Source organism: Macaca mulatta, chromosome 2 (genome assembly GCF_049350105.2).
Source record: "Macaca mulatta isolate MMU2019108-1 chromosome 2, T2T-MMU8v2.0, whole genome shotgun sequence".
NCBI classification, from domain to species: domain Eukaryota; kingdom Metazoa; phylum Chordata; class Mammalia; order Primates; family Cercopithecidae; genus Macaca; species Macaca mulatta.
In genome coordinates, this window is record NC_133407.1 from 59,080,201 (window position 1) to 59,104,363 (window position 24,163).

The 24,163-nt window shown below is 38.7% G+C and overlaps 1 protein-coding gene across 1 annotated transcript in view; it reads left to right on the plus strand.

Annotated features, from left to right (window-relative positions):
- Positions 1 to 24,163, plus strand: part of GMPS (guanine monophosphate synthase) — a 71,708-nt gene that overhangs the window by 25,497 nt on the left and 22,048 nt on the right. The window contains 7 exon segments of the mRNA NM_001261203.1: positions 1,782 to 1,963; positions 6,799 to 6,913; positions 12,604 to 12,701; positions 15,221 to 15,324; positions 19,723 to 19,916; positions 20,146 to 20,311; positions 23,475 to 23,626. Coding sequence (NP_001248132.1) covers positions 1,782 to 1,963; positions 6,799 to 6,913; positions 12,604 to 12,701; positions 15,221 to 15,324; positions 19,723 to 19,916; positions 20,146 to 20,311; positions 23,475 to 23,626 — 1,011 coding nt within the window.

The following is a 24,163-nucleotide window of genomic DNA, read 5'->3' on the forward strand; positions in this document are numbered from 1 at the left end:
TGTGCAAATTTTACAACTAGAGGGAGAAAACCTCCCTTAATATGTTTATTGTAAACATTTAGGACATATTGAAGAGTGTAAGGAAATAAAAATAGAAAATCACGTATAGTTCCATTACTTAGATGAACTACTTCATCTCTCTGTTAATATTTTGGTGTATGTCCAGCCATACTCTTCCTTTTTTATGCATGCATACAGACTTTTACACTTTTATACAAGCCATATTTAAGTGGCATTATACTGTATATGCTTCCTATAAGTGGATTTCCAGGGTACACAGAAACTTTTAAAGAGGTTTTTTTTTTTTTTTTTTTCTGAGACGGAGTCTTGCTCTGTCGCCCAGGCTGGAGTGCAGTGGCCGGATCTCGGCTTACTGCAAGCTCCGCCTCCTGGGTTTATGCCATTCTCCTGCCTCAGCCTCCCAAGTAGCTGGGACTATAGGCGCCCGCCACCTCGTCCAGCTAGTTTTTTGTATTTTTTAGTAGAGACGGGGTTTCACTGGGTTAGCCAGGATGGTCTCGATCTCCTGACCTCGTGATCCGCCCGTCTCGGCCTCCCAAAGTGCTGGGATTACAGGCTTGAGCCACCGCGCCTGGCCAAGAGTTTATGTAAAATTTAAAATATACAAAATAAAAAAGCAAACAAACAAAAAATCCAGGATAGAGACCAGATTAGTACAATGAACTTAATGTACCTATCACCCAGCTTCAGTGATTTTAGTACCTGAGCAATCTTGTTTCATCCATAGCCACCTACTTTTGCATTATTTTGAAACATCTTCCAGGTAAGTATTTCAGTATATTTCAGTTAGCAACTTGACATTTTGCCAAATTAACCTTCCTGAAAAGTGTATCCATGTATACCTGACAGCGATTAGATTTAAAAAGTCTTTTTATTTTTATTTATTTTTGATACAGAATTTCGCTTGTTGCCCAGGCTAGAGTGCAGTGGCGTGATCTCAGCTCACTGCAACCTCTGCCTCCTGGGTTCAAGCGATTCTCCTGCCTCAGCCTCCCCAGTAGCTGGGATTACAGTGCCCACCACCACGCCCAACTAATTTTTCATATTTTTAGTAGAGACAGAGTTTCACCATGTTGGCCAGGCTGGTCTTGAACTCCTCACCTCAGGTAATCCACCTGCCTTGGCCTCCCAAATTGCTGGGATTACAGGGGTGAGCCACTGCACCTGGCCTAAAAGGCCTTTTAAAAATCTTAGTGTTATGAGTTAGATGCATATATCATTTTCCTCAGATAATACAAAAAAATCCTAACACATTGAATTAGGCCGTGCTTATACTCTGGCATCAAACTTTTAGTTTCCCCATCAGTATATATCCCTCATAAAAATGTTGTGACTATTGATAGGGTGACCAAATAACTTACTGTCCAAACTGGGACACTTTGAGATTGAAAGGATGCACTGTTAATAATAATGTCCATATAAGGAACATAAACCAGGACTATATTTTGGCGCAGCTGGATTGTATGCTCATCCTACCATTAGGTCATGTATATAAGGTATATATATATACAGACGATCACTATATTACATAGTCAATAAATGGTAGCATTTATTAAGTTTAAGTGTTTAATATATGCCCATGCATGGATATATATTAAAATCTTCCCTTTAAAAGGGGTATTTTGAATTGGTAACTCATAAAGTCCTAAGTTTTCATTCCTGTGTTTTTTTGGAGCTGACAGTGATCATTAATTTTTTTTTTAAGTACTGTAGCTTTAATTTTCATAATTAAGACTTTGTATTTGTATTGATATTTGCAGCTGGAGAATGCTGGAGGAGACCTTAAGGATGGCCACCACCACTATGAAGGAGCTGTTGTCATTCTGGATGCTGGTGCTCAGTACGGGAAAGTCATAGACCGAAGAGTGAGGGAAATGTTCGTGCAGTCTGAAATTTTCCCCTTGGAAACACCAGCATTTGCTATAAAAGAACAAGGATTCCGGTAGGCTTTTCACTAATCTTTTTATGAGGAGATTGAACTTAGATTGTGGAATATTTTATTATTAATTTGCTTGAGCACTGAATTTTTCTACGAAAATAAGATATGGAATGGTTTTATGAGTGATTTCCCATGGCTCTGATTTGGGGAGAAAAAGGAAAAATTTAAGCTTTCAGTTTAAAGGGATTAATTTTAATTGCACAGTTGAAAGAACTTACTATCTTTTGAGTATTTTATGTTTTATAGGATTTGTGGGTCAGAGTTAGATGTAGCTGTTGTGGTCATTCATTCATTTACCCAAAAGCATTTTATCAAAGGAAAGTAGGAAGTTGGCTAGAATACTCCAAAGAGAAGAAATCTGTGTACAATAAGTGTTTTTGCTTCCTGTCCCAATAGACTAGTTTCCAAAGTATGGAGAAGATTTCTTAAATCTAATATACGGGCTAATTTTGACAGCTTGTACCCTTAGAACTAGTCAAAATAACAGCCAGCTTATATCGTTTCTTCCTTTAACCGCTATTTTTGGTTAATGTCATGCTTTCTTTTTTTATTTTATTTTATTTTTTTTTTTTTTTGAGACGGAGTCTCGCTCTGTCGCCCAGGCTGGAGTGCAGTAGCCGGATCTCAGCTCACTACAAGCTCCGCCTCCCGGGTTTACGCCATTCTCCTGTCTCAGCCTCCCGAGTAGCTGGGACTACAGGCGCCCGCCACCTCGCCCGGCTGTTTTTTTGTACTTTTTAGTAGAGACGGGGTTTCACCGGGTTAGCCAGGATGGTCTGGATCTCCTGACCTCGTGATCCGCCCGTCTCAGCCTCCCAAAGTGCTGGGATTACAGGCTTGAGCCACCGCGCCCGGCTTATGCTTTCTTTTTTTTGAGACAGAGTCTCACTTTGTTACCCAGGCTGAAGTACAGTGGCACGATTTTGGCTCACTGCAACCTCCACCTGCTATTCAGGCGATGCTCCTGCCTCAGCCTCTGGAGTAGCTGGAACTACAGGCGCATGCCACCACACCTGTCTAATTTTTGTATTTTTAGTACAGAATGGGTTTCACCATCTTGTCCAGGCTAGTCTCGAACCCCTGACTTCAGGTGATCCGCCTGCTTAGTTTCCCAAAGTGCTGGATTACCAGCGTGAGCCACTGTGTCCGGCCAATGTCATGCTTTTTAATTTTTTTTTAATTGTTGTTTTTTCTTAGATTAAGACTGTTATGTGGAAGCAAGCAACTGTAGTTTATGTCCTTAATTGGCTTTTAAACTTTAATATTAGATGTACTATGCTTTTCCCAAAATTTAAAATTTTATTTTTCTTAAAAGAATTATCTTTCTAGTGTGAAAGTGGTTCAAAGAACTTTTAAAGACTTCACAGACATGTGTGCATTATCCTGTGATATTTTGGCTCTGAAGTAGAGTGAATTAGAAATTAGAAAAGGCGGGTTTAAATTTAATTCTGCTCTAGTGTTAGGATACAGATAAAAAATGACTCTCTCTTTTAAACTATGGAATTTTAGAGTAATAAGGGACCCTCGAGTTTATCTAATTCAGCTGACTATTTACCAGTAAGAACTAGTTTTTTAGAGGGATCAAAAAACTTTGTGATAAATCTGAATGGCTCTCTGTCAGATCAGAGCTCCATCATTCCCCTCACCCAAAACAAATGAAAAATCCCCAGCAAAGTAACAGACTAAATAGATACTAGAATAGGATAGCTGAATACTTGGTGAGAGAAATCTAATGGGTTTCATGTCACTTGATCATAAACAGTGTCTAGGTTCATTTTGTACCTCAAATTTCCCTTATGTAGCAGGAGAATAGGAACTATATCACTGTGGCTTTTATTACTGTAATCCTTTCTGCAGAAATAACTATTTGGCCACCCCTTTTCTAGAACATCTTGTGACATGAGAGACATCTTAACCTACTTATTTTTGTTATTATTATTACTTTTTTGAGATGGAGTCTCACTCTGTCGCTCAGGCTGGAATGCAGTGGTGTGATCTCGGCTCACTGCAGCCTCTGCCTCCCAGGTTCAACCTGGCAGATTCTACTGCCTCAGCCTCCCGAGTAGCTGGAATTGCAGGCAGGTGCTGCCACACCTGGTTAATTTTTTTACTTTTAGGTGAGATGGAGTTTTGCCATGTTGGCCAGGCTGATCTCGAACTCCTGACCTAAAGTAATCTGTCCGCCTCAAGCCTCCCAAACTGCTGGGATTACAGGCGTGAGCCACCCCATGTGGCCCATCTATTTTTAGAAACTTGATCTGCCTGATACATAAAATTGGTATTTGGAATGAATTATGGCTTATTGGGCCTTGTAATTGCAAGTTATTTTCAAAATAGCAGGGTAGAAATGGAAGGCTCAAAGAGTGATTAGCTTTTAAAGATTTGTTGAAATAAGACGTTCTTAATTGGTTTAAGTACTGCTTGAGTTTTATCCTTAACTAAGTCCATGACTTTTTTGTTTTTTTAATAGCACTAAGAATCTTATATCCTTGAGTTATTTAGCAGATTAAGGAGTACTAGGCAGTCCCATGGTGGTTATCCTTTGTGAAACTAAATATAATATAATAGAATCTAGAGGTCTTGGTTATTAAGTATGTTTTATAGAATTTCAGCTTCTGTTTGTTTTGGTTTTTTTTTTTTGAGACGGAGTCTCACTCTGTTGCCAGGCTGGATGGAGTGCAGTGGCGCGATCTCAGCTCACTGCAAGCTCTGCCTGCTGGGTTCACGCCAATCTCCTGTCTCAGCCTCCCAAGTAGCTGGGACTACAGGCACACACCACCACACCTGGCTAATTTTTTGTATTTTTAGTAGAGACAGGGTTTCACCATGTTAGCCAGGATGGTCTCGATCTCCTGACCTCGTGATCCTCCCGCCTCGACCTCCCAAAGTGCTGGGATTACAGGTGTGAGCCGCTGCACCCGGCCTTAGCTTCTGTATTTTTAAGGAGTTAGGTTATAGATCTACCCTTAGGGGTAACCGCATTTCCCTTTAGAATTGTTATCTTAAATATCTCATATTTATCATCTGAATAGGTTGTCATCCATCTCTCTTTTGCAGAACACATGCTGGCCAATGTTTACCACGTCTCAGGTTGCTCATACAAAGTTCAAAAGGTGCTTTTGAGCTCATTGAAATTGCTGTTTTTTTAAAAATGACCTAGCTCACTGAGTTGTTTTTTTTTTTTTTTTCTCTCTCACTGTTTTGTTTTTTATTTTTTTAAATTTTTTGTAGACATGGGGTTTTGCCATATTGCCCAGGCTGGTCTTGAACTCCTGGGCTCAAGCAGTCTGCTCATCTCTGTCTCCCAAAGTGCTATGATTACAGGTGTGAGCCTCCATGCCCAGCCTTACTGAGATTTTTTAAAAAAATAAATTTGATTTATGTCATATTATTCTTCTAGATGTATTATAAATCTAGCAATATACTTTGTATATTTTTATATGACAGGGAACGACTAATTAAAAAGTGTGTTGCAATCCACATTTGTAAGTAAATTTTGATTAGATTTTACAATGCCTTTTTCTTTGAAATACAGATGAAACAGATTTATCTGCAAACTCAAAATGAGTTAGAGAGTACCTTAAATTGGATAAAGGGACTAAGTATACCTTTATTATGTGAGTGGGCATGTGTGGCAAACTGGAGAGCATGTGCAGCTTGAAGGTGCAAGCCTCTTTATGATTCCAGTTGGTTGTAGTTATACAGGAGTGAAGGCCCAGTGTTTCCAGATTCTTTTTTCCCTAAAGAAAATCCAGAAATCTGAATTTTTGTGAAATTCCTGATATTAAAATGTTTAAATTTTTTGAGTGAATACTGATGGCCAGTGTAGATGTATTAATGGCCAGGAGAGGAACATAGGCCTCAGTTTGGAGTTTTCCCTTAGTGTAGTAGTTTGACTCCCAAGTTAACCCATGCTCTGCAAATTGTAAGGTAGCTAAATTATACTACTGGCCTGATTTCTGAGAGCAGGGCATGTGGGGCAGAATTGTTATTAGCTCCCTTTCCTGGGCTCAGGGAAAATTGCTGGGGATGGTGGATGCTGTAAACAGGCAAAGTTAGGTAATTTATACTTTCTATTCTGCCGTCTTTTGTTGTAGAGTATTTTGCTCTGAGCTACCCAGGGCCTTCATAATACCTTCAGTTGTTCTGTGACCTGCTAGGCTCTGAGAAGACCCGTGTTTTCACCATCTCCAGAATTCTTTTTTTTTTTTTTTTTTTGAGACGGAGTCTTGCTCAGTCACCCAGGCTGGAGTGTGGTGGCGCGATCTCGGCTCACTGCAAGCTCCGCCTCCCGGGTTCTCGCCATTCTCGTCTCAGCCTCCCGAGTAGCTGGGACTACAGGTGCCCGCCACTACGCCCGGCTAGTTTTTTGTATTTTTAGTAGAGACGGGGTTTCACCGTGTTAGACAGGATGGTCTCGATCTCCCGACCTCGTGATCCGCCCGTCTCGGCCTCCCAAAGTGCTGGGATTACAGGCTTGAGCCACCGCGCCCGGCCCAGAATTCTTATGTACTTCTTCCACTGATAAGGAAACAAGTAAAACAAATCCATGCTAAATATCACAGATAGAAACATTGGTATTGTCTATTTGGAAGTTTGTGCTTATTAACAAGTAAATGCTTGATAGACTTCTAAACATTGCAGTAAAGTACAGTAAAAATAATTAAACTGTGTAGGATGGTAATTCGCTGTGATATAATTAGAATTTGCTACATTCTACCAAAAACAACAAAATTTCTGAATCTGTGTTGTTTCCCTCAGTGGCACAAGGGAGAGAGGGCATAGACCTTGTGTAAAAATTAACAGAGATTCTTCACTGATTGTTCCTTAAATCACAGTGCTATTATCATCTCTGGAGGACCTAATTCTGTGTATGCTGAAGATGCTCCCTGGTTTGATCCAGCAATATTCACTATTGGCAAGCCTGTTCTTGGAATTTGCTATGGCATGCAGGTATGTCAGCAAATTTGTTTTGAAAGCTTACTTATATTTTATTCTGTTTGTGACTCATACTGTATTAGTATTTTCTCTCTTTAGGATATTTAGGATTAGTTGGATGAGATAACGTGCGCAAATATTACAAATATGTGAATTGCCACACTAGTATGGCAGAACTGGCCTGATAGGGAATCTATTTCCAGAGTAGTAAGTATACTATTTCATGTAACAAAACACTATCCATTTAAAAAAACCTTGGACATGCAAATTTACATAAAATTTTCAGAAATAGTACGCAGAGCTCCTGTATACCTTTATCTAATACTCCAGTTGTTGACATTTTTGAACCATTTGAAAGTTGCACACGTGATGCCCTGTTACTTATATTTCCTAAATATTAGGACACTCTCACTGCCTAACCACGGTACAACTATCCAGATCAGAAAAGTTAACATTGACTTATTGTTAGAATCTAATCCACAGACTCCTTCACATTTCAGTTTGTCTCATTAATATCTCTTATAGGCCACAGATCAGTCAGGACTATGTATTGTTTTTAGTTGTTGTTTCTTTAGACTCTTTCAGTCTGAAACAGTTCCTCAGTGTTTCCTTCTCTTTCATGACCATGAAAGTATTTTTAAAAAGTATGTGTTAGTTATTTTGTAGAACATTTCCCAACTTTGGTTTCTGTGATGATTCCTCATTGTTAGATTCAGGTTATGAACTTTTGTCAGGAGTATCACAGAATTTGTGCTGTGCTTCTCAGAGCATCTTATCAGGCGGCACACGGTGTGGATTTGTGGCATGACGGGTGATGTTAACTTGGATTATTTGATCAAGATGGTATCTGTCAGGTGTCTCCACTGTAACATTAATTAATAAGTATATGTACCTTGGTTTTATATCGAAAGTAAGAATAGGCCAGGCGTGGTGGCTCACCCCCGTAATCCTAGCACTTTGGGAGGCTGAGGTGGGCGGATCACCTGGTCAGGAGTTTGAGACCAGCCTGACCAACATGGGGAAACCCCCGTCTCTACTAAAAATACAAAATTAGCTGGGCGTGGTGGCACATGCCTGTAATCCCAGCTCCTTGGGAGGCTGAGTCAGGAGAATCGCTTAAACCCGGGAGGTGGAGGTTGCGGTGTGCGGAGATCATGCCATTGCACTCCAGCCTGAATGACAAGAGCGAAACTCCTCAAAAAAAAAAAAAAAAAAGTAAGAATAAGTAGGGACTTACTGAGATCTTGAGATAAGGTACTCGTCTTCTTTTCTTTCTTTTTTTTTCAAATACTTTGTTTTTAGAGTGGTTTTACATTCACAGCAAAATTAAGGTACAGAAATATCTTAAATACCTCCAACCGCTACACATGCATAGCTTCTCCCATTATCAGTATCCCACACCAGTGTTACATTTGATATAACTGATGAACCTACATCAACACATCATTATTCCCAAAGTCTTTAGTTTACATTAGGGTTCATTCTTGATTTTTGTACATTCTATTGTTTTGGACAAATGTATAATGACATGTATCTACCATTGTAGTATTATGCATAGTATTTTGACTGCCTAATCCTTTACCTATTTATCCCCCAACTCCTGGCAACCACTCAAATTTTTTTTATCATCTTTATAGTTTTGCCTTTTTCAGAATGTCATATAGTTGGAATCATACAGTATGTAGCCTTTTCAGATTGGCTTCTTTCACTTAGTAATGTGCATTTAAAGTTCTTCCATGTCTTTTCAGTCTGGGTAGCTAATTTCTTTTTAGCACTGAATAATATTCCTTTGTATGGATGTATCACAGTTCATTCACTCACTTACTCATTCCGTAAGTGACAGTTTACTTACTCATCTACTAACGTCTTGGTGACTTCCAAGTTTCGGTAATTATGAATAAAGCTGCTGTGAACATCCATGTACAGGTTTTTGTGTGGACATCAATGTTCGGCTTTTTCAGTAAATTCTAAGGAGAATGATTACTAAATCGTTTTTTAAGAGTATGTTTAGTTTTGTAAGAAATTGCCAAAACTGTGTTCCAAAGTAGGTGTACAATTTTGCATTTTATAGTAAAAGCCTCTTTTTTCCTTTCAGTGTTCTTTGAAAAGTGATTATGAATTTGACTTGGCAAAAAGATTTTTCCATCTAGTAGTCTTAGAAGAGCCTGTACCCTGATTGAGTTGAATGTTGGATATTGGCTGGCTTCTTTTTTTTTGGTCCCAGGGTGTCATATATTTATATAATTTACTGATTTTCTTTGTCAGAGTACTCAATGTTAATCATATAGCACAACTTATAATTATATTAAATGGTTGTTAGTATATTGAGAGGCATTGTAACTTCTCCTAAGGAAGAATCTCACAAGATATATTTTTAGGGCCTACTTAGAGTGAAATATGTCTGAAAAATGCTCCTTTAATTTAAGAGATAATGGCTTAGTGTTTCCCTATTATGTCAGTTTCCTGATATAATTATAAGGCCAAATTGTTCTGTCATTCGATAGGATATCTTACAGCCAAAGCCAGGCCTGCTGATGTTAAATGCCTAACAATTTTTGCCTTTATTATCATCTGAACTTTTGTAGTAAGATAATGGGATATGCCGATCTTGGTTATTTGGGCAGAATTTGTCCTTCCATAAAATAAGGATATAGATGATGCTGTCTAGCTAATGTATTGTTTGTAAAGGGCTGCCACTTAGTGACTAGGTTGGGTAATTTTAGGACCTAAGTGTGTACCTTTGCCCCCCATGACATTCTGAAATTTGAGCAATTTCAGTGTCTTATATACCATCTTTTCCCATTAACTGGACTCTCCTGACAGAGTCTTTCTAATTGCTTCCTCGTGATTCTTTGCTTTAGAAGAAAAATATCTATACTGCTCCCTTTTATATCTCTTACTGATTTACACCCCCCAGCATAAAAAAACAGAATATCGGTAGAGCTTTTGAAACTTCCTTTGTATGTCTCCATTCACATTCTTCTCTTCCTATCAGTGGCGACCAACTTTCCTGAATTTTATTATTCATTCCCTTTCTTTTTTTTTATAGTTTTATACGTATGTTTGTATTCCTAAATAATATATTTGTTTTGTCTATTGACCTATATATAAGTGAAGTCATACTACGTGTATTATTTTCAACTTTGGTTTTGAGATTCGTTCATGTTAGTACATTTTACTGTAAATTATTCATTTTCACTATTGAATTTGTTTGAATATAGCATGTTACTTTTACATTCCAGTGTTCATACTGTTAGCTTTCTAGTTTTTTTCTATTTAGACAATATTGCCATGAATATTTTTGTACTTGTTTTCTGGTGTTATACATACACAAAATTTTCTCCAGGGTAACTGGCAGTAGGAATGCTGGGTCATAATGTACATTTTCAGTGTCACTAGGTAAATGATAATTTTTTCCCTCAATGTATGTTCCCACAACAATATATAAAAACATCTTCTGCTCTATATCGCTGCCAACCCTTGACATGATTAGATTTCTTTTTGTATTTTCTTATCTGCAAAGGTATTAAATGGGGGTCACATTGTAGTCTCAAAGTTAATTTTCCTTGTTATTGTAAGATTCGTATGTTTATTTGCCATTTGTGTCTGCTTTACTATAGATACTTGTTCATTTTTATATCAAATTGTCTTTGTTATTGTGTTGTGGGAGCCTTTATATATTCTGGATACTAAACTTTTCCCAACTATATATTATTGCAGATACCTTCTGGATTGTGACTTGTCTCTTCACTCTTTATGGTTTCACTTGGCTTTTTATATACTCTCACAAGATTTTGTCAAATTATTTTTATTGGGCAGAATTTCCTTCCCTTTCTCCCTTCTCATTCTAAAACCTAGAAAACTTTGATATATAAGAAAGATAAGAGGAGCTGATCTGATTGGATGGTGGACCTGGAGTACTATATGGGATTCCTTGAGGCAGTTAGAACCTCGGGGTTTATCAGGAATCCATACTGGCCATATACTTTGCTAGGTAGGGCCCTTGGGCTGTAAAGAGACCTGAAGACAGGGAGGAGAGAACATAGTCTGTTTTGATAATCACTCTAGTTCGAATGGACTGGAGTAGAAAATGAGGGGGAAGGTGAAACGAAAAATTAGACAAGGGTCAGGTAAGGAAGTCTTGTGTTTAATATAAGGAACTTGGATTTTATCCTGTAGACCAGGCGTCAGTAAACTATGGCCTATAGACCAAATCTGGCCTACCCCCTATTTTTGCATGACCTGCAAGCAAAGAATGATTTTTTTACATTGTTAAATGATTGGGAAATTGAAAAAAATTATATTTTGTGATGTGTGAAAATAAAATTCAAGTCTGTGTCCATAAATAAGGTTTTATTGGAACAGTCACACCCATTTCTTTATAAGTATTGTCTATGGATGCTTTTGAGCTACAGTGGCAAGAACTGAATAGTTGGTACAGACACAGTAGGGCCTGCAGAGGCTAATATTTTTCTCTGGCCCTTTACAGAAAGTTTACCAACCCTTGCTGTAGATGCTAGAGCGCTAATGAAGAATTTAATCATAGATTAACAGAATCATCTTTATACTGTAGTAGCTAACATTGGTAGGTCTCTAGAACATTGCTGGAAGATGGGCAAGACTAGAGTCAAGGGAACTGATTAGATCGTAGCAATGTTTCTTAAACTGCATGTTAGTTAATGTGCTACAGTAAAGAGTTTTGTTTCTGAGTCTTTAGTTTGACAAATACTGTGTTAAACAAGTGCTAGCAGGTGTCCTTTCCTGCTGGAGCGAACACAAACCTTTATTGTGGGACAGTGTATTGTGAATACCTAAAAGGAGAATGTAGAGGGCACCGTTTGGTAATGGTTTTGAAGAATATGCTACTCTGAGTTACAAGAATGAACATTTATTTAAGTCTGTCTTATTTTCTGTCAGGGGCTGGGTCAACCTGCATTACACATGATTAAGGCAGATATCTTCTGATACCTGTTGTGGAACAGATACACTAAGATGAGTGGGAGTGTTTATATCACTGCAGATTTAATGTTTGCAAAAATCTTGTGTATATTTATCTGAGGTGGGAAGTTTGGGACATGTAAATGATAAATAAGAAAAGAAGATTGATTAACAGAGGAGGTGCTGAATTGAAGAGACCATTTGAAATCAGTCTATAAACCTATGGGACTTGAACAGATGAGCTTAACTGAAAGGCCAGATTTTCCTGCTTCTCGCATCTTTACAGCACAGCCTTCGGCAGGCTTTCAGACTGTTCCTTTGGAGCCAAAGATTTAAATAGCTTGGAGAAATTTATTGTCTAATTCTTGTTCTGGTACAAGGTTCTTGTTGTTTGCTGTAGCTTTTTCCAAACTCAGAATACCTTTTAAAATGCTTTTAAATCAAACTCAGATGTAAGTAATTAAGATATCTATTTTTAAGCAGATTAATTCATTAAAGTACACTAAGTGGAAAATCTGCCAGTGTTTAACAAAACTTAACCGCAGGTCAAATTTTGAATCCAATTTTGTTTTATAACAATGCCTGTTAATAACTGTATAGTTATATATAACAATACCAAATGATCTACATTTATTAAACTCCTTTTATTTTGGGGATACAGATATATCAGGTGTTCTGAAAAGAAATAATATAAATTATTAAATCAGTGTAACAAAATGGGTATTTTTCTTTTGTTTCTATTAACATTAATTTTTTTCTTTGAACAGATGATGAATAAGGTATTTGGAGGTACTGTGCACAAAAAAAGTGTTAGAGAAGATGGAGTTTTCAACATTAGTGTGGATAATACATGTTCATTATTCAGGTATTACATTTTTAGATGAATAAGAACAGTAGTAATTAATTTAAAGTTGATACTGTTATTTTTCACAATTGGAGATTCTATAATTCATAAACAAAATTAAGGGTATAGTAGTGACCACAAGTGTAATTGTCACGTTTGCCTTCCAGTTGAGTGTCAAGACAACATGGGATGGTGGTGATGTTAATAGGGAGTAAGGAAGGTATTTAAGAAATTTGAAAACACCTGTGCAGTTGTGGAACCCTATTTGGAATCATATATAGTGATACCAACATTTGTATTTTCCCTTTTCACTCTTTGATCTGTTTTTAAAGATTATTATTTTTCTTTTTCTTTTTTTTTTGTTTTGTTTTTGAGACGGAGTCTTGCTCTGCCACCCGGGCTGGAGTGCAGTGCCACCATCTCAGCTCACTGCAACCTGCGCCTCTTGGGTTCAAGCGATTCTTCTGCCTCAGCCTCCCGAGTAGCTGGGACTACAGGTGTGAGCCACCACACCCGGCTAATTTTTGTATTTTTAGTGGAGACAGGGTGTCATCATATTGGCCAGGCTGGTCTCAAACTCCTAGACCTCGTGATCCGTCCACCTCGGCCTCCCAGAGTGTTGGGATTACAGGCATGAGCCACCGTGCCCTGCCGAAGATTACTATTTTTCAAAGGAAGATTAATAAAAAAGCCAAGGTTGCTCAGAATAATTTTTTAAACTGAAGTTATTGCCAAAATGAGTTTGAAAGCCAGTGCTTGTTCAGCTTCATAATGGAGAGGTGTTGACACATACACTCATCCTTATTTCATGTGACTAATCTTGAGAACCATTTCAGGAATCTTGTTTGTGATATACCAGAAGAAGCTTTAAACATAAAGATTTGGTTAAGATTTGACATTTTTCTGTCTTTCTAGTTCTAAAATTCTGAGACTCTATCACAACCTATACTATTCCTAAACAATGATGACAACAACAAACCCCAAAATATCATTTTGGCATTAATGTACTTTATCTTCTTGCTTTATTTTTAATTTACATTTTTATTCCTTAATGTTTATTATTTATTTTGTAATTTAATTAAATTTTTTTTTTTGAGATGGAGTCTCGCTCTGTCGCATGCCCAGACTGGAGTGCAGTGGCATGATCTTGGCTCACTGAAACCTCCACCTCCCAGGTTCAAGTGATTCTCCCACCTCAGTCTCCTGAGTAGCTGGGATTATAGGCGAATTTTTTTGTATTTTTAGTAGGGACTGAGTTTCACCATATTGGCCAGGCTGGTCTTGAACTCCTGACCTCAGGTGATCTGCCTCGGGCTCCCAAAGTGCTGGGATTACAGGCATGAGCCACCACACCTGGCCATGCCTTAATATTATTTAATATTGAGTTCTTACATTATTTTCCATAACGTAAACAGTGTATTTTTATGGTTGATTTGTTTGAATCAGGGTCCAGAGAAAGTCTACATGTTACATTTGATTAATGTTACTTAAATCTCTTAAGTAACACTTTCTTAACTAAGTATCATTAATTTGTTTGGCACTAGAGGTCCACATTGGTACTGGGTTGTAATTGTTTCTAGGACTTCCAGATAACAGAGTTGGGCAGTACCTAGTCTTTTAGAATTAGAAAACAGAATCATTAGTGTATACTTATTTCCAGTTAATATGAAAGATTATTGGGTTTTTACCTAACTCTTTTGATTTTGTATCTCCTTACTCTTTTTTTTTTTTTTTTTTTTTTTTTTTGAGACAGAGTCTCGCTCTGCCGCCCAGGCTGGAGTGCAGTGGCGTGATCTAGGCTCACTGCAAGCTCCGCCTCCCGGGTTCACGCCATTCTCCTGCCTCAGCCTCCCAAGTAGCTGGGACTACAGGCGCCCGCCACCTCGCCCGGCTAGTTTTTTTGTATTTTTTAGTAGAGACGGGGTTTCACCGTGTCAGCCAGGATTGTCTCGATCTCCTGACCTCGTGATCCGCCCATCTCGGCCTCCCAAAGTGCTGGGATTACAGGCTTGAGCCACCGCGCCCGGCCATCTCCTTACTCTTAAGCTGAAAATGTTGATTGCTAATTATATTATTTGTTTTAACCTACCATATGCCTGTATCTATACTGTACTTACAGTTACAGGATAATAGTTTTAGTACTGAGTCCTATTACTACTTACATAAGACTACCGAATGAAGTGTTAAGATCTTTGAAATACCTCTGTTCTTAACATAAATCTCAACAGATATATAATATTGAAATTATTGTTCTATACTCTCTTAAAATTATTCCTGGGTGTCTGGTTATACTACCAACTACATATATTTATTTGTTCTAGTTTCCTTCCAGTTTTTATGGATTGCCTTTTTAAAGATTTATCGTTTTTTTATTGGCTTTATTTGTAATGGGCACAATATTTGAATGCTAGCAGTATTCCATTGTCACTTTTTTCTGTTTTTCTAATCATGTATGGCAAGCTTGTGTTTCTAAAACAAAAGAACCCAAGAATCATGTTTTTAATTAAGATATTTGTGTGTTTTATTTTTTGTATGTTTAGGGGCCTTCAGAAGGAAGAAGTTGTTTTGCTTACACATGGAGATAGTGTAGACAAAGTAGCTGATGGATTCAAGGTTGTGGCACGTTCTGGAAACATAGTAGCAGGTGAAAATTCTAAAAGTTTTGCAGAGTTCATTTTAAAAACTTTATCTGAAGAGTAAGCATATGCTTCTGTATGAGGTACTCTTTGATTTTTCCTTTTTCTTCTGATTTTTCTTCTCTTTTTTAAAAGATAATAATGAATGTAGGATTAACTGTTATGAAGGGAATTTAATAATAAGAGGATTATCCAGAAATCTCTCACTTACTGGTTTACTGGTTTGCTTTGAAATACTTTGAAAAATGTTCATCCTAATATAAGCTTCTCAAACATAAAACACTATACTTTTATGACTCAGGAAAAATTTGAGAACTTGCTCTCTTCCTACTATACTATATTCAGAGTTACTTGTCTTTTATTCCTTTCTTAGGTATACATAGCCCATAGCACCCAAATAAGTACTCAAGAGATTTCCCTGAACCAGGGTTGGCAAACTGTGACTTGTGGGTCAAATCTCGTCTTTTGCCCTTTTTTAATGTCCAGGAGCTAAGAATGTTTTTACATTGTTAAAGGGTTATAATAAAATACAGGGACTGTATATGCTGCACAGAGCCTAAACTATTTACTCTCTAGTCCTTTGCAGAAAGTTTGCTGACCCATGCTCTTAAACCATTTTGTTCTCTACTTTTTTGAGGAAGGGAAATTGACTTTCTGGCTGTTTGGGGTTTTGACTTGCTTACCTGAATAATGTAAATGGTCACTAATAAGTCCTGGAAGTCAGTGAAAGAAAAAGGTGGGTTTATCAATAAAGTTCTGTTTGAGATGCCACAGCTAAATAATAAGTTGAAAAAAAGATTTGTCATGGATATGCTGAATTTAGTAAACTGCCTGCAGTTACTTAACTGACATTAGCATAGGAATGCTCAAGAATGGTTTTACTTCATAAAAAAAAGATCAACAGTGGTAGATAGGCTTGTGTATTTTTATTCATCCAACAAACATTTGAGTACTTATTATGTGTCGTGCACAGTTCTAGGTGTCAAGGATTTAGCAATGAATAAAACAGGCCAGGTGTGGTGACTCTCACTTGAGAGTCTGTGACTCAGCACTTTGAGAGACTGTGGAAGGTGGATAGCTTGAGGCTAGGAGTTCGAAACCAGCCTGGGCACCATAGTGAGACTCCATCTCTACATAAAAATAATTAAAAAAAAATTAACCAGGTGTAGTGATGCACATTTGCAGTCCTAGCTACTCAGGAGGCTGAGGTAGAAGAATCATTTGATCCTAAGAGATCACGGCTGTGTTGAGCTGTGGTTGCACCCCTACACTCCATCCTGGGCAACAGAGCAAGACCCTCTCTCTTAAAAAGAAAACAAAACCTAAAACCAATATAGCAAAAATTCTTGTTTAACACTGGAAAAAAAGGAAAGTAAACAATAAAGAAATACAGAATATGTCAGAGTCAGATAGTGTTTACATTGAAAAACTAAGGGGGAAGAGGGTATTCTGGAATATGTATGATTAGGGTTGTTGCAATTTTATAGGCTATTCAGGGAAGGCATTCCTATAAGATGACACTGGACACGAAGAAAATAAGTGCTAACCTTTTTGGATATTTGGGGAAAGAGGAAACAGCAGTAGAGATCCTGGGTGGGTACCATATTTGAGGAGCAGCAAGGAATCCACGTGGTTGGAGCAGAGTAAGCATGACGGGGAGAGTGAAAGAAGGTGAAGTTAGAGAAGTAGTTGGATGCCAGAACACAGGACCTTTTGGCCACTCCTATACTTTGGCTTTACTCATAGTGAGGTGGGGTTTTAAATGAAGGAGAGATGTGATCTAATTTCAGGATTAAGCTGTGATGAGGAGAAAAGATACAGGGTGAAAGAGAAGCAAGAAGACGAGCTAGGAATTTATTGTAGTAACCAGGAGAGAGACAGTGTTGTCAGGATCAAGATAGTAGTGATAGACGCAGGAGGAAGATAAAAGGGGAGGGTACCTGGAGAATCTCCCACCAGCCTGCCTACTGGGAGAACAGGGTGGAGCCACAGGAAGTTCTCACCCTTTGCAGGAGGGAGGAGCCTGGCCTTTCCTGTTCCTGTGTGGTGACCTGGGATTCAATCTGTGAGATGGGGGCCTGTTAACAGGAAGCCTTCCACTTTGCTGAGAGATTTTTCCTTTTTTCTCAATAAATTCCATTACTTCTTACCTTTCAAAGTGTCTGCGTGCCTAACTTTTCCTGGTTATGGGAAAAGAACCCGGTTTTTTTTATAACAGTAGAAGAGGAAGTTGTTAGGACCAGGTTGACAGAGGTGGAAGTTGACAGGACTAGGGTAATAGAGGTAGACGTTGTTAGGAGTGATTGGATTCCACTGTTTTGAAGGGAGAGACACAAGATTTGCTGTTAGATTGAATATGGAGTGAGGAAGAAAAAGTAGAATCAAGTTTTAACTCCCAAGTTTTTTGGCCTGAGGAACCAAAAGGAAAATGTTTCTATTACCTGATTGGAAAGACCTCAGGAGTTTGAGTTTGCAATATTAAATTCAAGGTGCTGTATTAAACATCAAAACAAAGGTGCTGAGTAGGCAGTTGTATATGTGAGCCTGGACTTCAGAGGAGAAAACTGGACTGGAGGTATAAATTTGGGAGTCTACCGGCATATAGACAGAATTTTAAGGTGATGAGAGTGTGAGATCTCTCAATGTTTAGAAAAGAGATTTAAGGGCTGAGGACTGAGTAACTTCCATGTATAGAGATGGGCAAGATGGAGAGGAACCAGCAAAGGAGATTCAGAAGGAATAGACAGTAAAATAAGTAAACCAAGAGAGTGGTATCCTGAGAGCCAAATAAGGTGTGAAGTACTGTGGTATAGTAGAGTGAGTATGAGTTAGGGAGCCTGTCAGGCCTGATTTAGTTACTTAATTACCTGAGAATTCATACAAGTTTCTCGATATCTCAGAGCCATAAAATAGGGGTAACACATGCACATGTAAAATACCTAGTCTAACATCTATTGCCCCGTAGGTAATATTTGCTGGAAACACATTAGTCAAGTAGGTGAATATATATTTGTGGTTAATAGTAGTCAAGAAAGAAACAGTATATTCTGACAAGTCTGATATATGAGATTCTTTTAATATGAGAACTTGGTAGCTGTACAATGCATTTGAAAGCCATGTGCAACATGAGAACCAAAACTGAATTATCAATGCACTAGATAGACAAGGCAACTGAAGTAACTTGGGTGGAGAGGTGAGAATACTGTTAAATAATCTCTGTGTGGGACTTAATGTACCATCCTCTAGCCCATTAATTGCTGTGTCAAGAAAGACCTTTATAAAGAAAGGTTACAGCAATGTAGTTTTTGTCTTTGTTATGTATTTATTTTTCCTATAGCTAAAAATCCAGTGAGACATATCAGTTTTAACATTTATAGAGGAAGAAGGCTGTGTGCAGTGGCCCACACCCATAATCCCAGCACTTTGGGAGGCCAAGGCAGGAGGATTCCTTGAGCCCAGGAGTTCAGCAAGGCAACAGGATAAAACCCCATCTCTTCAAAATATTTAGAAATTAGCTGAGTGTGGTGGCACGCACCTGTCATTCCAGCTACTTAGGAGGCTGAGGTGAAAGGATCACTTGAGCCCAGGAGATCGAGACTATAGTGAGCTATGATTACGCCACTGCACTCCAGCCTGGGTGACAGAGCAGTAAATACCCTGCCTAAAAAATAAAATAGGCCAGGCTCGGTGGCTCACGCCTGTAATCCCAGCCCTTTGGGTGGCCGAGACGGATCACAAGGTCAGGAGATCAAGACCAGCCTGGCCAATATGGTGAAACCCCGTCTCTACTAAAAATATTTAAAAAATTAGCTGAGCGTGGTGGCAGGCACCTGTAGTCCCAGCTACTCGGGAGACTGAGGCAGAAGAATCGCTTGGACGTGGGAGGCAGAGGTGGCAGTGAGCCGAGATTGCACCACTGTACTACACCCTGGGCGACAGAGTGAGACTCCGTCTCAAAACAAAACAAAAGAAAAAAACAAATAAAATAAAATAAAATAAAATAAAATTGGCTGGGAGCAGTGGCTCATGCCTGTAATCCTAGCATTTGGGAGGCTGAGGCAGGTGGATCACTTGAGGCCAGGAGTTCGAGGCCACCTGGCCAACATATTGAAACCCCATCTGTACTAGAAATACAAAAAATTAGCTGGGTGTGGTGGCACACATCTGTAATGCCAGCTGCTTGGGAGCCTGCGGCATGAGAATTGTTTGAACCCAGGAGGCGGAGGTTGCAGTGAGCCGAGATCATGCCATTGCACTCCAGCCTGGGTGACATAGTGAGACTCTGTCTCAAAAAAAAAAAAAAATTTAAACCATAGAGGCAGAGATTGTGAGAAATTAATTGTGGTTATTGCTTGAGTCTTTTCAGCATGAAAAAATTTTAATTTGTGACTATTTTCTCTATAAAGGTATAGCAAATGAATCTAAAAAATTATATGGAGCACAGTTCCACCCTGAAGTTGGCCTTACAGAAAATGGAAAAGTAATACTGAAGAATTTCCTTTATGATATAGCTGGGTGCAGTGGAACCTTCACGGTGCAGAACAGAGAACTTGAGTGCATTCGAGAGATCAAAGAGAGAGTAGGCACGTCAAAAGTTTTGGTAAGCAATTTATTATCTAGAAGTCTACAAATTTATATCAATAATGGTGGAAACCAGGAGCTAGAGTCCTCAACACAGCCCTTAAATGTTCTGTAATTTTAGAGTGTTTTTCCAGTCACCATACATATCTTTGATATAAATAGCGCTTTTAGGTAACGATTTAAGCTGATAGTGTTTATTTTCTTTTTTGCTTGTTTTGCTTTGTTTGATTTTTCATTTTACCCCGTAGGTTTTACTCAGTGGTGGAGTAGACTCAACAGTTTGTACAGCTTTGCTAAATCGTGCTTTGAACCAAGATCAAGTCATTGCTGTACACATTGATAATGGCTTTATGAGAAAACGAGAAAGCCAGTCTGTTGAAGAGGCCCTCAAAAAGCTTGGAATTCAGGTCAAAGGTATTGAAGAACCCCAGAAAAGTTAACTTACATGTTAGGACTTGTGTAATCAAATCTAGTCTTACGGTTTAAGTGAGCACAATTACAGTTTTCTCAGTATGCCAAGGTTGAAAATGCTTTTCATTTTTACAATTACCTCTGGTGTAAGAGAGGTCTCAGTATAAATTTTTAAACTATTGATTCTGCTAATTTTATACATAGATTGATAAGTTAACATTTTCCAGCTACTGTTCAGTTCTCTTCTAGTCATTCGCTATTAAAATTATCTTTTCCTGGCCAGGCGCGGTGGCTCACGCCTGTAATCCCAGCACTTAGGGAGATCAAGGTGGGTGGCTCACCTGAGGTTAGGAGTTTGAGACCAGCCTGGCCAACATGATGAAACCCCATCTCTACTAAAAATACAAGGAATTAGCCAGGCTTGGTGGTGGGCGCCTGTGATCCCAGCTACTCGAGAGACTGAGGCAGGAGAATCTCTGGAACCTGGGAGCTGGAGGTTGCAGTGAGCAGAGATCATGCTGCTGCACTCCAGCCTGGGCAACAAGAGCGAAATTCCATCTCAAAAAAAAGAAAAAGAAATTATCTTTTCCCACTCTATTTCATGATATTTATATAGCACGAGGCTACCCAAACCCTCCTCAGGTGTGGATATACAGATTATTTTGCAAACAGATTATTGTGGGAGAGGTGAAGATTCTATAGTTACTTTTTTTTTTTTAAAGGGCCACTAATAAATTTCTTAGTCCTTAATAACATTTACTTTTGTAGATACCTTTTATACTTTTTAAAAACAAGGTGCAATTGATAGTTATAATGAAATGAGGTCAGTAGTTTAATGATACAAGTTATTGTACATATTATTGAATTAATTGGAATTGATACCAAAAGTCTGAATAAAATGAAGACTTGTAGGTAAGCATGATGTGAATATGAATCTATTTCTTTGAAACTTCTCTAAAATAACAGTAAAAGCATAAAACAGTGTAATACCATAAGGATGAGGGATAGAGAAGATGATAGCAGACAGATGCTTTCAATAAAATGTTGGGAAGTAGAAAGCAGATGGGTAGAGGTGGATTTTCTCTGTTTAAGCTAGGGAGGTCTCTCCCAGCATCCTGGGAAGGTCCCCAATGGTATCTTCACATGGTCATATGTTTTTGTGAAATTTGCAAGTAAGATATTTTGATAATTTGTAGTTGTTTATTTTCTTTCAACTTTAACTTGTTCTCTGTTAGGTGGTGCTGGAATGGCCGTGGGCATTTTGAGATCAGGCTAAGACAAAGATGAGCTGGGGATGTGCTTAGTATGGGTTTAGAGGTATATATGTGATTTGCAGTTATTTCTGTGTATAGTTAAGTACTTGGTAGCCATCCCAGTATAACTTAAGATTTTTAATATCTTATTTGTTCTGTTTCTTGAAGGAGGCCTTCAAATTGTAAAACTTGGATCTTTCCCTGGTAACTGACATAGCAGAATGAAGGAATTCACAACCTTGGGGTGGGGTGGGAAGGAAGCCAACAAAAAGCAAGCTGATTTGTGCTGTAGACTTCTGAGGAGGCTCAGGAATTTGAATCATTGGGTTCTTTTTGGGTCATTGGTCTCTGGGTTAGCCTGAAATGGATTAAATATCTGAGAAGCAGATCCTTTTCCTTAGCACAGGAGCAAACTGCACTCTCCTTCCCCATCAGAACACTGTGGATATATTCTCTAGAAAGGCTAAACAAGAGAGGTTCTGGACTTGAGCCTACTAATACCAGGCATAGTTGAGGGTGGAGGTAAGACTCTACATTAAGAACAGGATGAAGTAAAAGTCTCTATCCTGAATGGCAACTCCCTTTTGCTACCACTTCTTCTGTTCAACTGCCAGAATGCCAATAGGCAGGAGAGTAGATACGTCTTCTCTGGATAGTTGACCAGGTTCAGGAAAGACCTACAAATTCACTGGGTTTTCCACAATGAAATAGCAAGCTGCCCTGTCATCTTACAGTGAAGGCCTCCAGTAGCTAAGTTTTATTAGCAAATAGAGATCTTAGTCAGTTTTTAGTTTCCTGTCGTTAAATAAAAAGCCAAGGATTGTTAAGCGTGTGTTCATAAATATCAGTTTTACAAGACACTAGTGTATGATTCCAAACGACTTTGATTCTGTTTAGGAACCAGTGCTTTTGATTCCTTTGGGGCTATGCTTCTTGCTGTGGCGTTTGCTTGTTGCTCTGATGAAGCACTGAACAGAGGGAAAATAATCAGCATAATTTTATTTTATTTTTTGTGGAGTCTTGTTCTGTTGCCCATGCCAGAATGCAGTGGCACGACTTCGGCTCACTGCAACCTCTGCCTCCAAGGTTTAACCAATTCTCTTGCCTCAGCCTCCGAGTAGCTAGGATTACAGACATGTGCTACTACACCCAGCTAATTTTTGTGTTTTTAATAGAGATGTGGTTTTGCCATTTTGGCCAGGCTGGTCTCACATTCGTGACCTCAAGTGATCCACCCAACCTGACCTCCCAAAGTGTTGGTATTACAGGCGTGAGCCACCGTGCCAGTCCTAATCAGCATAATTTGTGATGTCATGGCCCTAGATCTAAATGCCAGGAGATTCTCACAGAAACAACATTTAATGAGTGCCTGTATCTGAATTCTTTTACTCAGGATGTATTGATAGTTTTTTTTTTTTTTTTTTTAATTATTTATTTATTTATTTATTTTTTTGAGATGGAGTCTCGCTCTGTCGCCCAGGCTGGATTGCGGTGGCACGATCTCGGCTCACTGCAAGCTCCGCCTCCTGGGTTCACGCCATTCTCCTGCCTCAGCCTCCCCAGTAGCTGGGACTACAGGTGCCCGCCACCACACCTGGCTAACTTTTTTGTATTTTTAGTAGAGATGGGATTTCACCATGTTAGCCAGGATGGTCTCGATCTCCTGAGCTCGTGATCTGCCTGCCTCGGCCTCCCAAAGTGCTGGGATTACAGGTGTGAGCCATCAGGCCTGGCCAATAATTCTTGAACATTGATAGTTTATTGAAATTTGTAGGCAGATTTAGGGGAGATCAAAGGAACCATGGACTGTTCTTTAGCCTGGAAAAGAAATAAACTTTTCTTTCTGTAGTTTGTTATTTTTGATTAAAAAAACATGTTATACCAATTTCAAATGCTTCTCCCCTTTCCTCTAGTGATAAATGCTGCTCATTCTTTCTACAATGGAACAACAACCCTACCAATATCAGATGAAGATAGAACCCCACGGAAAAGAATTAGCAAAACGTTAAATATGACCACAAGTCCTGAAGAGAAAAGAAAAATCATTGGGGATACTTTTGTTAAGGTACCTTTGTTTTTAATATCCTCAACATGTACTGTTTTTGATGTGAATCTTTGTATTTGTTTTTCCTTGTCACTATATCAAATAACCAAATTTGCTAATTTTTTCCTTTTTCTTATGTGGCTGAGAGTTTTACTGTATATTGTCATTATATTGACCAGTAGAAACTGTTTTATGTTTGTTTGTTTGTTTGTTTTATGAGACGGAGTCTCGATGTATCACCAGGCTGGGCTGGAGTGCAGTGGCACAATCTCGGCTCACTGCAACCTCTTCCTCCTGGGTTCAAGTGATGATTCTCCTGCCTCAGCCTCCTGAGTAGCTGGGACTACAGGTGTGCACCATCATGCCCAGCTAACTTTTGTACTTTTAGTAGAGACGGGGTTTCACCATGTTGACCAGGATGGTCTTGATCTCCTGACCTCATGATCCGCCCGCCTCAGCCTCCCAAACTTCTGGGATTACAGGTGTGAGCCACCATGCCCAGCCAACTGTTTTATGTTTTAATAAACATGTTTGCTTACATTGCCAGACTGTTATTTT